At 39.4% G+C, this 23180-nt stretch overlaps 2 protein-coding genes and 1 long non-coding RNA gene across 5 annotated transcripts; 2 read left to right on the top strand and 1 right to left on the bottom strand.

Annotated features, from left to right (window-relative positions):
- The first annotated feature begins 16271 nt into the window (after positions 1 to 16271).
- LOC134211286 (uncharacterized) lies at positions 16272 to 18294 on the top strand. 2 transcript variants are annotated; one of them, XR_009979000.1, is made up of 4 exons: positions 16272 to 16918; positions 17005 to 17125; positions 17415 to 17534; positions 17596 to 18294. It is a non-coding gene; the product is annotated as an uncharacterized LOC134211286 (long non-coding RNA). The 2 variants fall into 2 exon arrangements; XR_009978996.1 differs by having other exon boundaries at positions 17415 to 18294.
- A 516-nt stretch (positions 18295 to 18810) lies between these two features.
- Positions 18811 to 21205, top strand: LOC134226815 (zinc finger protein 3 homolog). 2 transcript variants are annotated; one of them, XM_062707838.1, is made up of 3 exons: positions 18811 to 18937; positions 19002 to 19265; positions 19324 to 21205. In XM_062707838.1, the coding sequence occupies exons 2-3, from the start codon at positions 19030 to 19032 to the stop codon at positions 21086 to 21088; spliced, it is 2001 nt and encodes a 666-aa protein (XP_062563822.1). In that variant the 5' UTR covers positions 18811 to 18937; positions 19002 to 19029; the 3' UTR covers positions 21089 to 21205. The 2 variants fall into 2 exon arrangements, with proteins under 2 accessions (XP_062563822.1, XP_062563813.1); XM_062707829.1 differs by having other exon boundaries at positions 18876 to 19265.
- A 290-nt stretch (positions 21206 to 21495) lies between these two features.
- On the bottom strand, positions 21496 to 22770 carry LOC134226826 (zinc finger protein 830). The gene is made up of 2 exons (XM_062707851.1): positions 22500 to 22770; positions 21496 to 22396 (listed from the first exon to the last, which is right to left on the bottom strand). The coding sequence occupies exons 1-2, from the start codon at positions 22634 to 22636 to the stop codon at positions 21559 to 21561; spliced, it is 975 nt and encodes a 324-aa protein (XP_062563835.1). The 5' UTR covers positions 22637 to 22770; the 3' UTR covers positions 21496 to 21558.
- Between the last annotated feature and the right edge of the window lie 410 nt (positions 22771 to 23180).

Raw genomic sequence — 23180 nt, 5'->3', positions numbered from 1 at the left:
TCTCCAAGATGCAACCGGACCGAGATCTTACTTAAGGCTCCGAAGGGTCCCGTTTCGCCATAAAATAGTAATTTATGCACTTGCTTTTCTAATCTACGGGAATATTTAAATTTACTAATGATATTGATTATTCACGATGTATCTAAATATGTGGCAAGTCAATTCATTCACCGATCAGATTAGAACGAGCTCAGTGCAATTAAAATATAAACGCAATACTTATCTGCAATTCACAGAGGATGTTGGGATTGTCCTTGAAGTAATCTCGTTGTGAACACAGACTTCCTGTATTGACGGTGGTTGCAGGTAGTATTAGTTATGAATACCACTCCTGATACCGGAACTATGAGATTTTCTTGAAGTCTTGAAGTCTTCTTCATCATTGGTCGTCTGGAAAGAGGTAGATAAAAGAACTGGGCCGCTTTCACTCGCCAGCCCGCAAAACATTAGTAAGTTATTAATCCTACTACAAAGACAAAAATACTGCCTTATTAATGGTTATCATACATGCATATCTGCTATTTAACTTAACTAAAAACATATCCTCAATACTTAATAAAACGATAACTTATTATTGTCCATACCTACTATTATACCTACTATTCAATCTAGGATTCCAAATCGGATAAATTAATTCAGTTCCTAACTAAAAGGTTATCCTCAACGCTTTGGCTGTCAAAAGTCTTCACAATATGAACCCTGAAGGTTATAAATTGTTCAATCCTACATCTGTTTATATTAAAACTCAATCCTAACTGCCCCGAAACCGCTTTCAACATACAATAGCCCCGAGCACAGCAACTACATGCGACCCCCAGGACCCCAATCGAGGACGGCCTACACTATACCGTTGTGAGCTTACACCCTCTCCTAGGCTGCGCGACGCTGAAAACATGCTCCTAACATTTGATGCCTAAAAAATAAAAATAATTAAAATAATTACACTAAATCTTACACTTTGAGCGATCCCGGCTGACATTCGCGTTAAACAATGTGTTCCATGAGTGCTGATCACTCATGATAACGCACCGAATCGGGGAAAAAATGCAATGTAACGCAGAGTTTAAACCCTCTCTTGCGCTAAGTAATGCTGAAAACCTAACTTTTAGGAATTTGATTCGTAGAAACAAATTACCTATACTGAAATTGTTGCGTGGCAAAACAAGTTATACTAATTTAGTTAAACTAAACCCTGACTACCCCACATTATACTGGCCCGTTTGGAGTCATCCAGTGGCACTTGGTCTTAACATTCGTTTTCTTTTTAAATTCTACAACATTTCTTCACGCTCTCCCCCCATATTAATCATATGTACAACGAATGCTTGACTATTACTGTACTAAGTATAGTAAAAGACCGGAAGTAATCATGGGGCCAGCCACCACTGGGTTTCCTATTGATATGGGATTTTACTACCTTCTGTATGTTGGGTCCGAATGCTTGCAAGTATTCTGTCTGTAGAGGACTACCGGTCTTATCAGCGTCTTGTACATGATACATTTGGTGCGGTGGTGAATCTTTTTTGACCGCAGTTTCTTCTGGAGCCCGTAGTAGGTCCTACTTCCACAGATGATGCGTCTTCGTTTTTCACGACTAAAGGGTCGAACACAATGCTGCGTCATCGCAGACTTCAACTTCATCGCATATGGATCCGGCCATATGCGATGAAGTTGAAGTCTGCGATGACGCAGCATTGTGTTCGCCCCATAAAGGTAGCCTCACACCTCGGGAATTTGGTCCACGGATTTTTTCCCCATGCATTTTTGCATATGCGATGTTTTTGGAATTCGGACACGGAAAATCAAAATCCCGGCCCCATTTAAAATGCACGGGGTTCAAAATCCGGCGGAAAATTTTCCCGAGGTGTAAGGTAGCCTTAAGAGCAAGATTACCGATGGTGAGTTTAAGCCGTTTGGCAGCGCAGTATCATTACTTGACACTTTACCGGTCGCTACTAAACGCGCTGCTATAACAGTAGCGCGACTGACAGGTGACCAAATTTAGTAGCGCGATAAGAGCGCTGCTATTTGATGAACTGTCAACTGTCAAACATCACCGGTACGGAATACAGCAACCAAATTGAGAGCCGAAAATAGTGACTGATACGGAAGTGAGTGACGAAACTAAAATGAAAGCGCTGCGCGGGTGATTAAAATGCTCGCGACCGATAATGATGCTCTAACATTGTTATCAGTCGTTAGCAAGGATTCAAGGTAGATGAAATCATCGACCACCTCGAAGGTGAGAGGTATCCCCATCTATCGTAACACGCCCACAAGCATATACTTAAAATACACGAGGATCAAAATCCGGCGGAAAATTTTCCCGAGAAAATTTTCCGCCGGATTTTGATCCCCGTGCATTGTAAATGGGGCCGGGATTTTGATTTTCCGTGGCCAAATCCCGAAAACATCGCATATGCAAAATAACATGGGGAAAAAATCCGCGGACCAATTTCCCGAGGTGTGAGGCAGAGATGCCAGATTTGAAGACATGTCTTCAATTTGAAGACATTTGAATCTCTGTGAAGACATTTATTTCGTGAAGACATTTTGAAGACTTTTCAAAATATTTGAAGACTTATATACTTATTTGAAAATACTTGAAGACAATTAATAAGCCAGCGAATAGAAAATACAATTTTATTACTTACTTCACTGATAAAAATCCAATCATATTCATTATGTGTGGCACACATAAATTTTTACTACAGCATTTCCCACATAACATATATGTGGAAACATACATAATCCTTATTAACTAATAACCTTCATGTGGATTCTCCTAGAGCGGCTAGTTATTATCGCACACATAAAATGTTTTGTAAATTTCTTTAGATTTTTGCCAATAAAAATGTTTGTATTTTTATTAGTGTATAAATTCTGCAATCTCTATATGTAAACATTTATTAAACATTTTTTTAAATAACATTCATTAAACATTTATATTATATAAGTTATAATAGTCTTTGTCTCGGGCTTAGAATTTCAAACATAAAAATACATTCACATTAGCCGGTTGATAAATGTAACGCGTTTTAGACCTCATACGCACTTTGAGCTGTGTGCTGGTTAAAAAATCCCGATGACAGCATTCGTATGAATTTGGCAGCTGCGTCGTTTTTGACGTGTCTGTGAAAAAGTATTTCGATCATTACATCGGAACGCAATGACCGATCTAATATGCGGCAAACATAGACAGAATTCTTCTATGACTAGATTTAATCTATTCAACCGTTGAGCTAGAACCAGATTTTTTTTTCTAAATTCCTTCTGAATTCATCTGATCTTTTCGGCATTTCCATTCCATCATTCCACATTCCTCTAAATATCCGTCGGGAAACTCTTTGAATTTCCCGTGGATTTTTAAAAGAATTTTCAGTGAAAATTTAATAGAATTTTTCATGTAAAACAAGAAGAATTTCCCATGAAGAATTTCTTGTCTAAATATAAGGGAATTGAAAATTCCGTCAAAATTATCGAGGATATTTATAATTATTTCCGTAAAGAAGAAATAAAGGAAATCCTTCGAATATTTGAACTCCCACAAAAAATCCCTTTCAATTTCCACAAGAAATTTGTCTCAATTAATTTCCATAGAAAATTCTAACGAATGTCGACAAGAAATTGAAATTGTTTTGGTGTTCAAAAGATATTTCTCAGAACTTCCATGGTAAATTACTACAGGAAAATGTTCTTAAAACAAATCCCGAGGAAACTTGTTACACACTTTCGTTAAATTCTTCCTTGAATTCCTTTGGTAATTCTTCTAGAAATATCTTTGGACATTCTTCCAGTATTTCCTCTGAGAAAAATCGTTCTGCTATTCTTTCTGAAATTCCTCCTAAATTTCCTCCACGAATTTGTCCGGAAGTTTCATGGATTTCTCCAAAAAATCCTCTAGGAATTCCTCTGGAATTTCCTCTAAGAGCTCCTCCGTAAGATCGTCCAAGAATTCCAGCGAAAGTATATCCAAGATTTCCGTCGGAAGATCCTCCAGAATTCCTCCGGTAGTTCTTTTAGGAATTCCTCCGGAAGTTCTTCCAGAAATTCTTACGAAAGCTCCCCCAGGAATTCTCGCGGAAGCTCCGGAAGTTTCTCCAGGAATTCCTCTGGAAGATTCTCCAACAATGTTGCTGTAAGATTCTCCAAGAATACCTCCGGAAGTATACTATGGAATTTCTCTGGTATTCCATCCATTTTTTTTTTTCGGTAATTTCTGCAGCAATATCTTAAGAAGATCCTCTAAGAATTCATTCAGAACTACTTCCAAGAATTCCTCCGGAAGTTTGTTTGCTCCAGAAATTTATCCGGAAGTTCCTACACTACTAAAAATCCACACATATTTATTGGCAAAAATCCATAGATTTAACTTATGATGCATATCAGCGCACACATAACCATTCTCCACGTGAACTACTTATAAAATATATATCCAAATAAACTTTATGTGTGGTCTCGAATTAGCAATGATTTAATTTATGTGTGGTTCTATATCGATTATATTAGGGTGGAGCTATTGCAAAAATCTATAACGGCGACACATATATCTTATACATATAGATATTTTTGGCAGTGTACAAAAAATCTCATGGTAAATTTTGAATCCCTACAGGGTATTCTTCAAAAATAAATTTGGAAGAATTCCACGTAATTCAGTTAAAAAATCCAGTGGAATTTTAACCAGACTCAATAAAAAATCCAGGGAAATACTATCTCATTAAAATTTCAAATTAAATATAAATATTTAAATTATATTTAAAAAATATTCTCTAAAATTCTAACAATTTAAGCATCAAAAAAATAAACATTATTCCACATCAATAAAATAAGGACTTGATTGAATTTACAAACCTATTGGATTTTGAAATTTCTCGCTGATATTCATAATTTTAATATTGAAAACATTTGAAGACATTTTTAAGCGACTGTGAAGACATTTGAAAATATCATCTGGCATCCCTGGAATTTGGTCCGCGGATTTTTTCCCCATGTATATGTTTGCATATGCGATGTTTTCGGAATTTGGGCACGGAAAATAAAAATCCCGGCCCCCTTTAAAATACACGGGGACCAAATTCCGGCGGAAAATTTTCCCTAGGTGTAAAGGCTGCCTTACACCTCGGGAAAAATTTCCGCCGGATTTTGATCTCCGTGCATTTTAAATGGGGCCGGGATTTTGATTTTCCGTGCCCAAATCCCGAAAACATCGCATATGCAAAAATACATGGGGAAAAAATCCGCCAACCAAATTCCCGAGGTGTGAGGCTACCTTAAAGGCCACCTTACACCTCGGGAATTTGGTCCGCGGATTTTTTCCCCATGCATTTTTGCATATGCGATGTTTTCGGGATTTGGGCACGGAAAATCAAAATCCCGGCCCCATTTAAAATGCACGGGGATTAAAATCCGGCGGAAAATTTTCCCGAGGTGTAAAGGTGGCCTCACACCTCGGGAATTTGGTCCGCGGATTTTTTTCCCCATGTATTTTTGCATATGCGATGTTTTCGGAATTTGGGCACGGAAATTGAAAATCCCGGCCCCATTTAAAATGCACGGGGACCAAAATCCGGCGTAAAATTTTCCCGAGGTGTAAGGTATCCTTAAGGCAGCCTTAAAGGTAGCCTCACACCTCGGGAATTTGATCCGCGGATTTTTTCCCCATGTATTTTTGCATATGCGATGTTTTCGGGATTTGGGCACGGAAAATCAAAATCCCGGCCCCATTTAAAATGCACGGGGACTAAAATCCGGCGGAAAATTTTCCCGAGGTGTAAGGTAGCCTTAAAGGCTGCCTTATAGTATAGTAGTTATAGTAGATGGTGGTAGATATTTCGTGACAAATCCACGACATTCCTATTTTAGAAATAAGATGCGCAACTATCAAGCAAATCCATGCTGAAGTTTTGTTCGATGTCCGGTCCCATCTAGGAAATTTTCGAGTTGGAAATTATCTCAACTTCCCTGGGAATAAGAGTAATGAGTCAAAATGTTAAATTGCCTGATGTGTCCCATCGAATGACGCGATCGCACCTGCTCTTTCAAACTGTTGTGTCACAATGAATTCCGGAATATTAAGTAGTATCTAACTTGGTGTCTAATAAGTATTGGTTCAGGAACAGAAGGCTTATTGATTGTGTGTTCTCTGCATAAACTATATTGTTTACTTTGAATATGTTGGACTATAATGTGCTATAATGAAGAAGCTGTATTACATTTTCTATCCTCATTTCTTATATGTATTTAGACATTAGTATATGATTATACCTGAGCAGTTTACACTAATTGATTGAACTGAACGAATTAAATATGTAACGCAGTGTTGTAATAAAAAATTTATTCATATCTTATTACAGGATTGAAGTAAACCAGATGGGAAAATCTGGTGGATCTCCTTCGACATGGAATTATTTCAACATTCTTCATGAATTTTTATCAAATTTTAAACAAAACCGTGTTGTCGAGCTAATGGAAGAGAGTTGTGATTGTAAGTACTTTATTAGAATAAAAAATATGACAAATAATTCTTTTTTGCCTTTCTCGTATACTAAGTATACGGTAAAGGCTATATGATCGCTCCAAAAACAAACTTTTTATAGAAGGCCCGGAGACCCATAGTGTTATATACCAATCGACTCAGTTCGACGAATTGAGGTGATGTCTGTGTGTGTGTGTGTGTGTGTGTGTGTGTGTGTATGTGTGTGTGTGTGTGCACAAAACGACGCAAAAATGTCACTCACTTTTCCGCCACTTACCCTCAACCGATTTGCTTGAAACAAGTTGCATTCGACGCAGAATCCTGTCCCATTGTTTCCTATTTGAAATTGGCCAGATCAGACTATGGCATCAAAAGTTATGGCCAAAATACAAATTCATACGAAAAAATCACGTAAAAAATGTCACTCGTTTTCGGGCACTTATCCTCAACAGATTTGCTCGCAACAAATTGCATTCGACGCAGAATCCTTTCTCATTGTTTCCTATTGAAAATTGGCCAGGTCGGACTATCGGATCGGAAGTTATGGCCAAAATACAAATTTATACGTAAAAATCGCGTAAAAAATGTCACTCATTTTTCGGGCACTTATCCTCAACCGATTTGCTCGCAACAAATTGCATTCAACGCAGAATTCTTTCCCATTGTTTCCTATTGAAAATTGGCCAGGTCGGACTATGGGATCGGAAGTTATGGCCAAAATACAAATTTATACGTAAAAATAGCGTAAAAATGTCACTCATTTTCGGGCACTTATCCTCAACCGATTTGCTCGCAACAAATTGGATTCGACGCAGAATCCTTGCTCATTATTTCCTATTGAAAATTGGCCAGGTCGGACTATGGGATCGGAAGTTATGGCCAAAATACAAATTTGTACGTAAAAATCGCGTAAAAAATGTCACTCATTTTTCGGGGACTTATCCTCAACCGATTTGCTCGCAACAAATTGCATTCAACGCAAAATTCTTTCCCATTGTTTCCTATTGAAAATTGGCCAGGTCGGACTATCAAATCGGGAGTTATTGCCAAAATACAAACTAATACGCAAAAATCGCGGGAAAAAGGTCACTCATTTTTCGGGCACTTATCCTCAACCGATTTGCTCGCAACCAATTTCATTCGACGTAGAATCCTTTCCCATTGTTTCCTATTGAAAATTGGCCAGGTCGGACTATGGAATCGGAAGTTATGGCCAAAATACAAATTTATACGTAAAAATCGCGTAAAAAATGTCACTCATTTTTCGGGCATTTATCCTCAACCGATTTGCTCGCAACAAATTGCATTCGACGCAGAATACTTTCCCATTGTTTGCTCGCAACAAATTGCATTCGACGCAGAATCCTTTCCCATTGTTTCCTATTGAAAATTGGCCAGGTCGGACTATGGGATCGGAAGTTATGGCCAAAATACAAATTTATACGTAAAAATCGCGTAAAAAATGTCACTCATTTTTCGGGCATTTATCCTCAACCGACTGCTCGCAACAAATTGCATTTGACGCAGAATCTTTTCCCATTGTTTCCTATTGAAAATTGGCCAGGTCGGACTATGGGATCGGAAGTTATGGCCAAAATACAAATTTATACGTAAAAATCGCGTAGAAAATGTCACTCATTTTTCGGGCACTTATCCTCAACCGATTTGCTCGCAACAAATTGCATTCAACGCAGAATTCTTTCCCATTGTTTCCTATTGAAAATTGGCCAGGGCGGACTATGGGATCGGAAGTTATGGCCAAAATACAAATTTATACGTAAAAATCGCGTAAAAAATGTCACTCATTTTTTGGGCACTTATCCTCAACCGATGTGCTCGCAACAAATTGCATTCAACGCAGAATTCTTTCCCATTGTTTCCTATTGAAAATTGGCCAGGTCGGACTATGGGATCGGAAGTTATGACCAAAATACCTTTTTGCCTTTCTCGTATACTAAGTATACGGTAAAGGCTATATGATCGCTCCAAAAACAAACTTTTTATAGAAGGCCCGGAGACCCATAGTGTTATATACCAATCGACTCAGTTCGACGAATTGAGGTGATGTCTGTGTGTGTGTGTGTGTATGTGTGTGTGTATGTGTGTGTGTGTGTGTGCAAAACTACTCAAAAAAATGTCACTCATTTTTCGGGCACTTATCCTTAACCGATTTGCTCGCAACAAGTTGCATTCGACGCAGAATCCTGTCCCATTGTTTCCTATTTGAAATTGGCCAGATCGGACTATGGGATCGGAGGTTATGGCCAAAATACAAATTCATACGAAAAAATCACGTAAAAAATGTCACTCATTTTTCGGGCACTTATCCTCAACCGATTTGCTCGCAACAAGTTGCATTCCACGTAGAATCCTGTCCCATTGTTTCCTATTTGAAATTGGCCAGATAGGAATATGGGATCGGAAGTTATGGCCAAAATACAAATTCATACAAAAAAATCGCGTAAAAAATGTCACTCATTTTTCGGGCACTTATCCTCAACCGATTTGCTCGCAACAAGTTGCATTCGACGCAGAATCCTGTCCCATTGTTTCCTATTCAAAATTGGCCACGTCGGACTATGGGATCGAAGGTTATGGTCAAAATACAAATTCATACAAAAAATCGTGTAAAATATGTCACTCATTTTTCGGGCACTTATCCTCAATCGATTTGCTCGCAACAAGTTGCATTCGACGTAGAATCCTGTCCCATTGTTTCCTATTTGAAATTGGCCAGATCGGACTATGGGATCGAAAGTTATGGTCAAAATACAAATTCATACGAAAAAATCGCGTAAAAAATGTCACTCATTTTTCGGGCACTTATCCTCAACCGATTTGCTCGCAACAAGTTGCATTCGACGAAGAATCCTGTCCCATTGTTTCCTATTTGAAGTTGGCCAGATCGGACTATGGGATCGAAACCCAAGCAGTACAACTTGTTTCACTACTGAACATTCCACTGTGTTGCAACTATTTGGAAAGAAACAATCTTTGCGTATGTGCCATCGAACATAGCTCTCTTGCAATGTAAAAAGCGCAAGAGGTGGAGCTTACGTAAACATCCTTCGATTGCAGTAAAATCATGTAAAATTGCAATAATGTTGCAGAATACTACAGCGGATAAAAATAAAATATAAAACTGGATTCGATTTATGGATCTTGTGATTGATAGTCCTTCACTCTACCACAGCACCATTCAACACTTCGAAGGGACTGCATGTTGACTCATCATAAAAACCATACGATTATGAAGTTTTGTACTCGGGTTTTCTGTTACTTGATTGCACCATCACCGGAAAAAAATGTGAGTTGTCAAAACGTTGAACGATGCTAAATTAAACACGAAGATACACTCAACTTATCTGCAACTTAATTTAAACAAACAAATAGATTTTGAAAGACGCATTGAAGTTACATGGTAAAAAAATGCAACTTGATAATTTTGTTTCGTATTTGCAACATAAAGTGCAGTATTTTTTGGTTGTTTGTTCCCAAATGTCAAACACGTACTGCATTGCAGTGTTAATGAAACATTGATCAAAACTCAAACGTTTTTGACATCTAAATGCAACTTTTTCGTGCTTTGATGTTTTTCCTATGTCTTTAATGAAACTGAATAGAAACAATATGCTTTTTGGAAGATGTTGCGTGTGCTACTTGGGAAGTTATGGCCAAAATACAAATTCATACGAAAAAATCGCGTAAAAAATGTCACTCATTTTTCGGGCACTTATCTTCAACCGATTTGCTCGCAACAAGCTGCATTCGACGCAGAATCCTGTCCCGTTGTTTCCTATTGAAAATTGGCCATATCAGACTATGGGATCGAAAATTATACCATTTTTTTATGAAAATTGGCCAGATCGGACTATGGGCTTAGAAGTTATGGTAAAATTACTATTTATTGTGAAAAAGAGTTCAAAAAAGTCTAGCTCACTTTTTTAGCACTTTGACTTCATCTATTCCCCAAGCAACACAAGTTCAACAAATCTGGTTGCAGTAACCATATTGTTACTGAATCCGGTCATATATAAGTTACTGTGATAGATGTGCAATATGTGTGCTTCTCATATCGATCGCGACAGATTGCATTCTACGCAGAATCTTGTCCCATTGTTTCCTATAGAAACTTGGCCGGATCGTACAATTGGGTCAAAAGTTATGGCGAAAATACTAATTTTAAAACTACAAAATAAAATGCCATTTTTTGCTCTTATGCTCATCCGATTTGTTTGCAACAAATTGCGTTTGGCGAGATTTTTTTTATGCATATAAACAAATATGAAAAATGAGACCAATCCACATATTAGTGTTATTTTAGATTTTCCCAAACCTTTTGAACGAGCGGGAAAGGCACCATCACCGCTAGGTGGATTAATCTGGGTTTTGCCTTTCTCGTATACTAAGTATACGGTAAAGGCTATATGATCGCTCCAAAAACAAACTTTTTATAGAAGGCCCGGAGACCCATAGTGTTATATACCAATCGACTCAGTTCAACGAATTGAGGTGATGTCTGTGTGTGTGTGTGTGTGTGTGTGTGTGTGTGTGTGTGTGTGTGTGTGTGTGTGTGTGTGCGCAAAACTACTAAAAAAAATGTCACTCATTTTTCGGGCACTTACCCTTAACCGATTTGCTCGCAACAAGTTTCATTCGACGCAAGATCCTGTCCCATTGTTTCCTATTTGAAATTGGCCAGATCGGACTATGGGATCAAAAGTTATGGCCAAAATACAAATTCATACGAAAAAATCGCGTAAAAAATGTCACTCATTTTTCGGGCACTTATCCTCAACCGATTTGCTCGCAACAAGTTGCATTCGACGCAGAACCCTGTCCCATTGTTTCCTATTTGAAATTGGCCAGATCGGACTATGGGATCGAAAGTTATGGCCAAAATACCAATTCATACGAAAAAATCGCGTAAAAAATGTCACTCATTTTTCGGGCACTTATCCTCAACCGATTTGCTTGCAATAAGTTGCATTCGACGCAGAATCCTGTCCCATTGTTTCCTATTTGAAATTGGCCAGATCGGACAATGGGATCAAAAGTTATGGCCAAAATACAAATTCATACGAAAAAATCGCGTAAAAAATGTCACTCATTTTCGGGCACTTATCCTCAACCGATTTGCTTGCAACAAGTTGCATTCGACGCAGAATCCTGTCCCATTGTTTCCTATTTGAAATTGGCCAGATCGGACTATGGGATCAAAAGTTATGGCCAAAATACAAATTCATCCTAAAAAATCGCGTAAAAATGTCACTCATTTTTCGGGCACTTATCCTCAACCGATTTGCTCGCAACAAGTTGTTTTCGACGCAGAACCCTGTCTCATTGTTTCCTATTTGAAATTGGCCAGATCGAACTATGGGATCGAAAGTTATGACCAAAATACAAATTCATACGAAAAAATCGCGTAAAAAATGTCACTCATTTTTCGGGCACTTACCCTCAACCGATTTGCTCGCAACAAGTTGCTTTCGACGCAGAATCCTGTCCCATTGTTTCCTATTTGAATTTGGCCAGATCGGACTATGGGATCGAAAGTTATGACCAAAATACAAATTCATACGAAAAAATCGCGTCAAAAATGTCACTCATTTTTCGGGCACATATCCTTAACTGATTTGCTCACAAACAAGTTGCATTCGACGCAGAATGTCTCATATTTTCTTATTGAAAATTGGCCAGATCGGACTATGGGCTTAGATGTTATGGTCAAATTACTATTTATTGTGAAAAAGAGTTCGAAAAGTCTAGCTCACTTTTTAGCACTTAGACTTAATCTATTGACGCTCGCAACAGATTGCATTCGACGCAGAATCTTGTCCCATTGTTTTCTATTGAAAATTGGCTAGATCGGACTATGGGATCGGAAATTATGGCTGAAACACCATTTTTGCCTTTTTCTACGAAAAGGCTGTATGTTCGCTCCAAAACCAAACTTTTACAGAAGGCCTGGAGACACATAGTGTTATATACGTATAAGCTCGATGAACTGCGATGATGTCTCTGTGTGTGTGTGTGCGCATCAAAAGTGCGAAAAGTTTAGCTCACTTTTTTTGGAACTTATCCTCAACCGATTTAATACCAACTATAGATAGTAGAATATATAGATGAGCGAAAGCATGGCTGAGTCGATTTTTCTGCCCGTGCACACGCACATTGAAATCGTGACGTCATGCTCGTTTGGAGACACGTTTGACAGTTCGTTTGGAGACAGAGGATTTATCTTCACTCATCTATATATTCCACTATCTATAATTCCAACAAGTTTCATTCGACGCGGAATCCTGTCGTATTGTTTTCTATTGAAAATTTGGACCATGGGCACAGAAATTATGGCCAAAATATACTATGTGTTATAAAAAAGCGAGTAAAAAAGTCTAGCTGACTTTTAATGGACTTACCCTCAACCGATTTACTCACAACAAATTGCATTAGATGCGGAATCCTGTTCTACTTAGAAAGTTGGCCAGATTGGACTATTACCTTTGAAATTATGGCCAAAATACTTTTTGCCTTTCTTGTGCAACAAAGTTGTACCGAAAGGCTATAATTTCTTTCCGAAAACGAACTATCGGATGCTTCCACACTGATACACTTCCTTCCTCTTCATACGGGAGTTTGGTAGAAAGACGGTCATGAGATTTATATCATAACAAATATTGCCCTCCGCTCGCTTGATGGGAATGACATTTTCGTTTTCTTTTGTGTAGTCGGAGCTTCAGTTCAATTTACATCCAAAAGTGATATCCTTAAAATATATGACTGGGTAAAATAAAACAGGGTATGTACGTCAAAAGATTGGAAAAGGAAACAAAATGTCGAAATTCTTATTAGCATATTGTAGATCAAGCTGAAAACCGAACCGAGGTTTCGCGACAATCGCATTTTCTCGCATTTCCGGATGTTGCAACTGCATCGCGAGTAGTGCGCAACGGACAAAGAAATTTGTCTTTTTTACTCCTAGCTACTAGCTCATCTATTTTCAAGCACACACATTTTACGAAGGTCGAGAAAGGCACCATCACCGCTAGGTGGATTAATCTGGGTTTTTGTAATATTGTAGCATCAATCGAAATTGAGTTTCTGGAAGAGGACATGGACATCGTTCAGGCATCGCAATCGTCATCGTCGTCATATTCAGCAGATCCGGCAACGGAGCAATCTACTTCTAAGCGTCCACGATTCGCTGGTTCTAGTGCAGTGACTGCTAAAAGAAACGTACAACAAAAAATGTTTGAGCTAGCAGAAAAAGATTCGGACCGATTTGCTCAATTTATGAAGGAATCGAGGGAAGTTGACAAAGAGGTGGTAGAACTGCTGCGAGAAAACAACCGATTGATGGAGAAGTTGATTGATAAAATATAATATTGTAAGCTAAAGAAGAATCTTGTTGCTGTTGTCATTAGCAAAACCTAGTATATAAACTAGTTTCTGAGAGCTAAATGTAAACAAATTCATAAATTTTTATGTGCATTCAACATACTCTCAAAGTACCCACAGCATCAATATTCTTCTATAGTCGAGCACCTCTACTAACAGTTATATTAAAAAATGATTTACCAAAATGTTTCATTAATGCCAAACGAACTCCGGTTCCAGAAGGATTCGCTTGTTTAGAGTATGTGCTTCTATGTGGTTGAGGCTTTTCAGCTGATAGATGCATTTCGAGAATCCATGCTTTACTAATCCGATCGTTTCGCTCATTGCAAATGTTATGCAAAATGCAGCATGCTTTTATTATTTGATTTACATGGTCAATATGCACTTCCAAGCCTTTACCGATCCTGCGAAAACGAGCTTTGAGATGCCCAAATGCGTTTTCAACAACTCTTCGACACTTTGACAGGTGATAATTGAATGTTTTTTCATGTGGTGATTGATTACTGCTGAAGGAATGGCTTCATTAGTGTTGGCGCCAGCTTGAAAGCAGAATCACCTATTAATAATACAGGAACTTCAACGCCCTCGATTATTCTGGAGAATTTTCGAAAGAGCGGATCAGAGTCATGTACTTTCTTCAACGAAGAGTTTTCATAAATTGTGGAGTCGTTACTTCGACCTGGCACGCCGACATTAATATATGTAAATCGATACTTGTAATCCACAGCGGCAAAGAGAATAACTGAATGCCATCCTTTGAAATTGTAGTAGTCAGTTGCTTCGGATTGTGGAACTTTTTCCTCTATGTGCGAACCATCTACTGCACCGTAGCATTGAGGGAAACCCATTTGCTCGAATCCAGACACAATTTCTTCGATTTTTTCATGTGACGGAGGATAGGCATTCAAGAAGCACGAGCCCAATTTCACAACAATCTCCTGGGAAACCACAAGAACCAACTCGCCTACAGTCGTTCTACCTACACCAAATAAACTACCTATGGTTCTGTATTCCGCAGAAGAACCCAGAGCATACAGAGCTATAGCAATTCTTTTAGCTAAGGGAATGGCTGGTCTCAAAAGCGTATCCATTTTCGCAATATTTTGCAGCTTATCCACAAGAAAATCGAACGTCGACCTGCTCACTCGAAAGGTATTTTTGAACTTTTTTCGCAGAAATTGGGCACATCATTTTCCCAATACGATGAATTTTCAACCTAAAATACAGTATAAAATAAATAATTAATGATTATTCTCAACAATACTAAACAAAGACTCACGGAAGTCCAAACCCTTCGTTCAACTGTTTTATTTTCTTGTAATAAACATAGATTCCTTTGTTTACGGATTAAATTTGTCATTAATGCTTTCAACAGCCGCTTTTTACGTTGCAATAATTGTATACGTTGATTATTTTTATTGATTACACTAACCACTTTCAGAATTTGTGAAGATATTTTGTGTAGTTTATTTTGATTTTTGACACAACCGTATACGAATCAGAAGTACCAAGCTGGTACAAGTGTGTCACCCGAAGCTGGTACAACAAACCGTATGTACTACATGGTATTTGTACCATGGTACTTGTACCACCAGTGTGTCTTTAGTATAATGGGTACTATGTTATTGTTGATATTATTCCCACCGTGAAAAATTCACCCATTTTCTTTAAAAAGTGCCACTACTCATTAAAATGGGTAGTGGCACTTTTTCAAGAAAATGGGTGAATTTTTCACGGTGGGAATAATATCAACAATAACATAGTACCCATTAATGGGTAAAGTCATCTAACCGTGTAAAGGCTACCTCACATCTCGGGAAAATTTTCCGCCGGATTTTGGTCCCCGTGCATTTTAAATGGGGCCGGGATTTTGATTTTCCATGCCCAAATCCCGAAAACATCGCATATGCAAAAATACATGGGGAAAAAATCCGCGGATCAAATTCCCGAGGTGTGAGGCTACCTTAAAGGTAGCCTCACACTTCGGGAATTTGATCCACGAATTTTTTTCCACGGATGAATTTTTGCATATGCGATGTTTTCGGAATTTGGGCACAGAAATTAAAAATCCCGGTCCTCTTTAAAATGCACGGGGACCAAATTCGGCGGAAAATTTTCCGAGGTGTAAGAACAGCCTTAAAGGCCACCTTACACCTCGGGAATTTGGTCCGCGGATTTTTTCGGGATTTGGGCACGGAAAATCAAAATCCCGGCCCCATTTAAAATGCCCGGGGTTCAAAATCCGGCGGAAAATTTTCCCGAGGTGTAAGGTAGCCAAAACAGCTTTACTCCTGACAGAATCCAAGTTTCAAAGTGCTCGCGTTTTCGGGGGCACACCACTCGATCCCGCATTGAAAAATGTCTAAAAGCGAACAGGAATCTACCTCATTCAGACACAAACCACCCTAGTCAAGTTTCAAAGTAAGTTTGGACACAAACCAAATGTATATGGCATTTAGATTTTTGCGAGTGTGTTTGTTTGTTTACCTCTATACATTCGCACTATGAACCAGTTGAACCGTTGAACCGGTGCAGCTGTCAAGTTAATTTTCCTCGCGCTTTTTATTGTCGCCATCTTTTTTTACTGTTACTGTTTACCATAATCGGAAGAGGTTTCTAATATTTTTAAAACTCCCGGAATGAAAAAGAAAATTGCGGAAATTTGACCAGTGGATTCTGCTGGATTGTTTCGGTGAGGCGGCGGTAGTAGTGGGAGTGATTTCGGCGGGAATCCATCCGAAGTGCTGAACGTCAGACATGTCAACAAAACATGAAGCAGCCAATTCATCTCCTACCGACGAAAAACGTTATCTTCCGACCTTTCGTGCTAATCCAAGTTTAAAATAAAACCATACACTACCATGAATCCCAATGATCAGGTCCAGTTTTCTGCCAGTTCGATTTGTGACGATCGTCGGATGTCTGGGCATCAGCGAGGAAGGTGCGATTCCCCTCGAAGAGGAAGTCCATGGAAGTGCATTACTGAGTTGCGATGGGATGAGTTCTGCCAAAGCAAGAATAATGTTTCAGCTCGGATGCCAGGTATGAACAATTCTTACTTGTTTTCTTTTTTGTTTATCATTAGTGTTCAACAGGAATCAGCTAATTATAATCATTTTTCACTCCAGAAGCTGCAAAAGCAACAGGATCAGTTCTTCGAACTATAGCAGGAACATCAATGGACCAGCTCCAGTTCGTCATCCACCAACGGGAAACAGTCTTCATTGTACTGTGGGGTGTACCATAAGTGTAAGTGTCAAAACATAGTGTTCTTAAAAGATTTTTTTACGCCAATTACGAAGTTCCTTTTAAAATTCAGAAGGGGTTTCTCCCGGAATCCAGTAGTGATTCCTGCTGGAATCCAGTTGAAACTGTAGGTGTAACTGGAGTTCCGGTTTAGGAAGACCTCGGGCTAGTATATTTTGTTAGTCAATGTAGGGCTACGTAAGACATTGCATGTACGCGTAACAGAAAATTTCTTTTCAAAAAGCAAAACATATGGCGGTTCGTAGATTTAACTTTTCGTTTTTATTTGTAGATCCAGAAAACCCGGAAGTGGATAAACCCAAAACGGTGGTAAAGCTGCTGAGCCGAGAAACCGAAAAGAACCGACCATTGCGTGCCCGTGCAAATCTATGGCAGAAGAACCGGTTCGACGGTATTTCTTGTGCTTTCGTTGCGTAGGTGTTGTAATTAATCTTTTGCTTCGTTTGTATTAGGTACTTTTCGACGGCAAAGCTCTGCCGAGCCATGACAGACGGACACTTCGTTTTGACAGAATGTCTCTTTCGGAAACGAGTAAACAGAGCAATCACAAGCCCTCCTTTTCCGTGCACCTACCGTGCCCCACTAGGAATCACAATTCGTTTGGTTAGCCTGATTTCTTCGGGGATAACGATCGATCACCATGCTCACAAAGCAGTCGGATCTGCGGCCACTCGATCCCAGCAGATCCACGTATATTTCTCGGAATAGCCTTGTCCTTAAAGCGGACAATTCATAAAATATTTATGTATTATAAATTACGAATATAAACCATAAAAAGATGTGTATTTGAATTTCAGAAAGTTCTTTTTTAGATTACAATGTAAACAAGCCGAAAATAACAAAAAAAGAATAAGAACAGAGAAAAGAAAAAGAAGAAGCAATATGGTACCCACATCTAGAAGAAGTCTAGAAGCGAGTCTAGAAGACCCGTGGTATTCGAGTCTAGAAGATATCGAGGTAATATCTAAGAGACCACACCTGTCATATCCCTATCGGTTCAAACGGTCTACTCGTCTAAAATTTGAGGTAGACACCGGTTTAAACGGTTGTTGCATTTGAGGCGGATTTGAGGTCTGACAGGTTCTAGAAATCGACCAAAAATATCTAGGAGACTAATTTTTTTGTCTCAGAGATATCACGGGAGATTTCTAGAAGACCTTTCCGAGCGGGACGGAGGCGGCGGACAACTTCAGCGGAATCCTTCATCTACCTATTGATGGTGTTGGTTTGCATGGAAGAGCTATCAGATTCGTCAAATCGTCGTTTGAATCTTTGTTTATAAAAGCAGATAAGTCGTTTTGAAAATTTTGTCTTGTATTGATGATGATGACACCGCGCTTGTCACCGGCTCGGTTTCTCATTAGCGTGTCAGTCATTGACGGCGTGCATATATAGACCAATGAATGCAAGATCTTGATCTAACCTCACTTATTTGACAGTTCACAGAGCTTGTTTACAAGGTGTTAAAAGAAAAATCGATGAGGAGAAAATTAAAATTCATATTTTTAGTTTAAAATTGCTGCGATCCGAATATTTCAATGATATTCTTTGCATTCAGCATGAAATCAATCGCAAAGGACATCTACATGCGAATAAAATGACGAAACAATTTTATCGGAAGCTTCGCCAGAGGCTAAGTCTCGGTGAAAAAGCTCTGTGAACTGTCAACCTACGTCATCATGCACTGGTCTATTTCACGTATTTTCGTGTAAAGTGAGCAAAGCGTGTAAGAATGAAGGAATCAAAACAAAAAGCTGCCAAAGAATATTTTTAACATTCGATTTAACATAAACAGTATAAAATGAATTTTCATTTTTTCTGGAAAAAGTAATTAAATATTGAGCACTTTATCCATCAGGAAAACAGCGTAACGATCAACGGATAGAATGGCATGCCGCTTCTGTCCCAGCAGCAGTGGATCCGACAGTGATTACATTTCGCTCCTCGATTCGGTTGCGGAATTCGCCGATGGTGTTCCTCTGGCAGAAATCGTATTCGAGCTATGCTCAATGTCTCCGACTTCGAATGGTCCACTGCAAATTTGCCTGGAACAATGCCTGCCGCGGTTGACCGATTGTTTCCTATTCCGCCGGCAAATACTCGAAGCCGAGCAACAGTGGGGGTAAGTTTGTGGAACAACGCGACATAAAATGTTATTGATTTTATAATTTTATTTCTAGATCAAATCAGAAAATAAACTTGAAGATCGAAATCGACGAGACCAAGGAGGAAGAGTACGAGACAGAATTTTTATACGAAGATGTTCCGGATGAAGTTCATTCAAACGACAACGATGGCGATGGAAAAAGTGGGAAGACCAGGAACTTTGCCTTACCCCCAAAAGAAATGATAATAACGCACCTTGAGTATAATAACTTCGATTACATTGAGTTCGATGGCGAAAAGTGCTGCGGATGCGATGCCTTCTTACCGAGCAGAGTGGATTATGAAGCTCATGCTGATGAAATTCACCGAAGTTGTGCGCAGCAGGTTAGCGAAAAATGGCAATGTTCGATGTGTGGTGCTGTTTTCGAGTTTGAAAAGGATCTAGAAAAGCATGAACATCAATTTGAATCAAAGCATATTTTCTTTTGCAAACTGTGCAAGGATGGTTTTTATGAAAAAGACGCTTTCTTGAGCCATATGGACATTCAGCATGTAGATGAAGAAAGCGAAAACAATGAAAATCAGGATGACTTGGAAGATCCCCCAACAATCACTGGGGACAAAAATATGGAAGGAGATTTTCAAATAACTGACACAAATTCGGAAGTCAAATCTCGCGGTCAACGATTTACCCCTAAACTTCCGAATGAAAACCTGATCAGTTCTATAGACGATTATGATCAGTATCAAGTAGTTCACATAGATGTCGCAGAGCGATGTTGCGGTTGTGGAGTTTATTTCGAGTCTTTGGAAAAGTTGATAGATCACGCCCGATTGGAACATCAGAGCCAACAAACAATATCAGAAGAGAATCCGTATTGTGAAATTTGTTACGAAAGTTTTAAAGCACCGTGGGCATTGAATGCTCATAGAACACACTGCCGCAACGTTAAAGAATTATACCATTGTAAGCTATGCCGAATTACCTACGCCAGGAAATTTCATTTGGCGAAACATTTTGAATGTACACCCGGTCATACAGCCGACACAGGAATTTTGAAAGATTTTCTACCACCTGTAGCTGTAGAAAAGCATCCAAGTATCAACACGAACGTATCATGTTGTTTCCTTAAGTGCTCTTATACATTCGAAACCGAAAAACAACTCATTGTCCACGTTGACGAGTTCCATGCTCCACGCCGTCAGCTTAATATATCCGAAAGATCGAGTGAGAATAACATCTGTACCACCTGCCAGCGGTCGTTTGCGTCCCAGCATCTATTGCTGCTGCATAGAAATCGTACCGCAAGAAAGAAGCACATTTGCAGTTTCTGCGCCGAATCGTTCATCATTCCAAGTAAACTGCGGGAACATGAATTGCTGGTCCATTCTGGCACTGTTGCTGCGCTGCATCCCTGCGATGCCTGCGACAAATCATTTCGCACCAAACACCTGCTGAAGGCACACCGTCAGACACATGACCAGGAGCGAAACTTCCCATGCGATCAATGCAACGCCGTGTTTCGACTCCGTTTGCAGCTGAGGAAACACACTCGAGGGGTACATCCCACCTGCTTTCCCTACGAGTGTCAATACTGCGAGAAGAAATTCTCCACGAAACCGAAGCACGATCTACATTTGCGCTCGCACACCGGTGAGAAACCGTACCCATGCCGATACGCAGCCTGTGAGAAGCATTTTTCGCACGTCTCGGACCGAAAGCGGCATGAGATGGGAGTACACACCAGTGAACGTCCGTATCAATGCACGCAATGTACGGCGGCTTACCTTCGGAAGCGGGAGTTATTGATGCACCAGCAGAAGCATCGGGTGGATTAGTTTTTAATTTATTTCTTCGATAAGAATGGTCTTACTTACTAGAAAATCTAATAAAAGTAGTTCAATGTAATGAACATAAGCAATAAACTTTGGGCACGCAAATTAAGATTTATCAAATGGGTTGTCTGTTTTGTAAGAAAACATCAAAGTTAGATAACCGGTTCTGTTTGAGACTAATAACCAATTCCTTAACCTAAATAACAGCTTTGTACGAGGCGGGTTTACCAATGTTCGTAGTTCATTTTGAAAAACTTATATGAGCAATTGTCCACCCTGGAAAATGTGAACATTGCACTAACGAAACTTGTCCACGTGGTATAAGGGCATCCTCTGAGACGTATTCATAGTGAAATGCATTCAATAAAGGAAATGATATTCTCACAAAATTAATAACCCCAACGAGACAGTTTGCTATGCATAACTCGATAATTATTCGAACTTACAACAAAAACAAACCACTCACCACACATTTACTTGAACGACTTTTTCGCCCTCCAGTCTGGGAACTCGTCGAATTCCGCATCATCTGCTTCCCCATCCCCATCGCTCTCCTCCGCTTCTTCTTTCTTAATCCGAACAGCCCGCTGGCCAACCTCCAGCGCCGTCAGCGTTCTCTGGCGCACCTGTTCCTTTTTCTTTTCCAAACTTAACACCCGGGACCAATTCCGGATCTGTTCATCTATCTCGCTTATCTGCCGCTCGGCCGTAGACTCCTCCTGTTCCTCGTTGATGATGGCCAGCGATTCGGTGGTAGCCTCTTTGATCTCTTTCTGAAAGCGTTCCCATTCCTCATCGTTTGGGTCTTTGTACTCGATGTTGCGCGCTTTGGCGTCCGCCTTTGGATCATCGAAGAAACCCTCCGGTAGCTTCTCTTCCTCCGGTAGCTCTTGGGATTCAGTTTCGATTTGATCTTCTTGACCCGCCGCAGAGGCTCTACTGATTGGCAGTCGAATATTTACCAGATCCCGATTGATTTTAGTACCCGAATCGAAAAAATCAGATGGCAAAGATTGCTTCTGTTCGGAGGCGGAATTCTTTAGGATTCCCTTTATTTTTTTGTTGCTGGTCGCATCTTGGGGAGTAGGTGAAGATGGTCGCTTGAATGGTGAGGTGACAGTCAGCTGAGTGGAGGACGATGAGCTCGGCGGTTTTGCTGGTGTGGTGCGCTGAACTACTTTATCTTTGAGCTTTTTGGCCTGCTCGATATTCTCCTTATGCTGCTTGGAGTTGATGTGAACTTTCCATACGGCTTCCGAACGGACGACCGAGCTGCACAAAACGCATGTCAACTGACCCGCTTCGTTGTACGTAGAGATTTAAGCTTAGTTAAGGAAAATTGGTAAATTTATGCATCAAGGAAAAATAAATGTTCAATAAATAGGTGAGATTCATTACTATTTGAAAAGGATATTTTGCGAGAGGTGATTCGACTTTCTTGGAAGTGCTGTCCTGGGATGCTTTACCGCTGCTTGCCTTGGTCTCGTGCATAATACGACGCAGATCTTGCTGCGTGTATTTTTTCTTCGCCAATTTAAATGCCGCAGACATTTTCAAAATTCGCCGATTTGAATATACTGTAGATTCCACTAACTTGTACGGATTGAAAAAATAAATCCAAGCACTACTAACTTCTGGTAAATAATCACTTTGTTTTTAACAGGTTTAGAAAATCGCAAAAATAAACAAAATAGTCATCACTCATCCTTCAATGATTATTTACCTGATGATTGTTCGCCGATGTCCCACTGAAATCATAGAATGCACTCAGAAATAGAACAAACCTGAAATAAAAGAAAACCAACAAAACGCAAACAATTATTTCTCAAATAAAATTCTAATGTGTAAAATAGTAATTCATACTAAAGACACACTTGTGCGGTATACAAGTTCCACGGTTATATACCCCATAGTACATATAGTAGCATGATACAAGGTGACACGCACTAGTTACATACGAATACCACCAGTGTGTCATTAGTCATTACTATGATTCATTGTTCTGAAACTTCAAACGTCGAATCTTCGCGAATGACTCGTAGAAATATAATTCGCGACTACGAAGGTAAATGCTTCACGCACAGTCTGACAGTTC

Source organism: Armigeres subalbatus, chromosome 1, assembly GCF_024139115.2.
Source record: "Armigeres subalbatus isolate Guangzhou_Male chromosome 1, GZ_Asu_2, whole genome shotgun sequence".
Lineage (NCBI taxonomy): Eukaryota > Metazoa > Arthropoda > Insecta > Diptera > Culicidae > Armigeres > Armigeres subalbatus.
The sequence above is the reverse complement of the archived record's forward strand: the minus strand, read 5'-3'. Positions and strand labels throughout refer to the sequence as shown.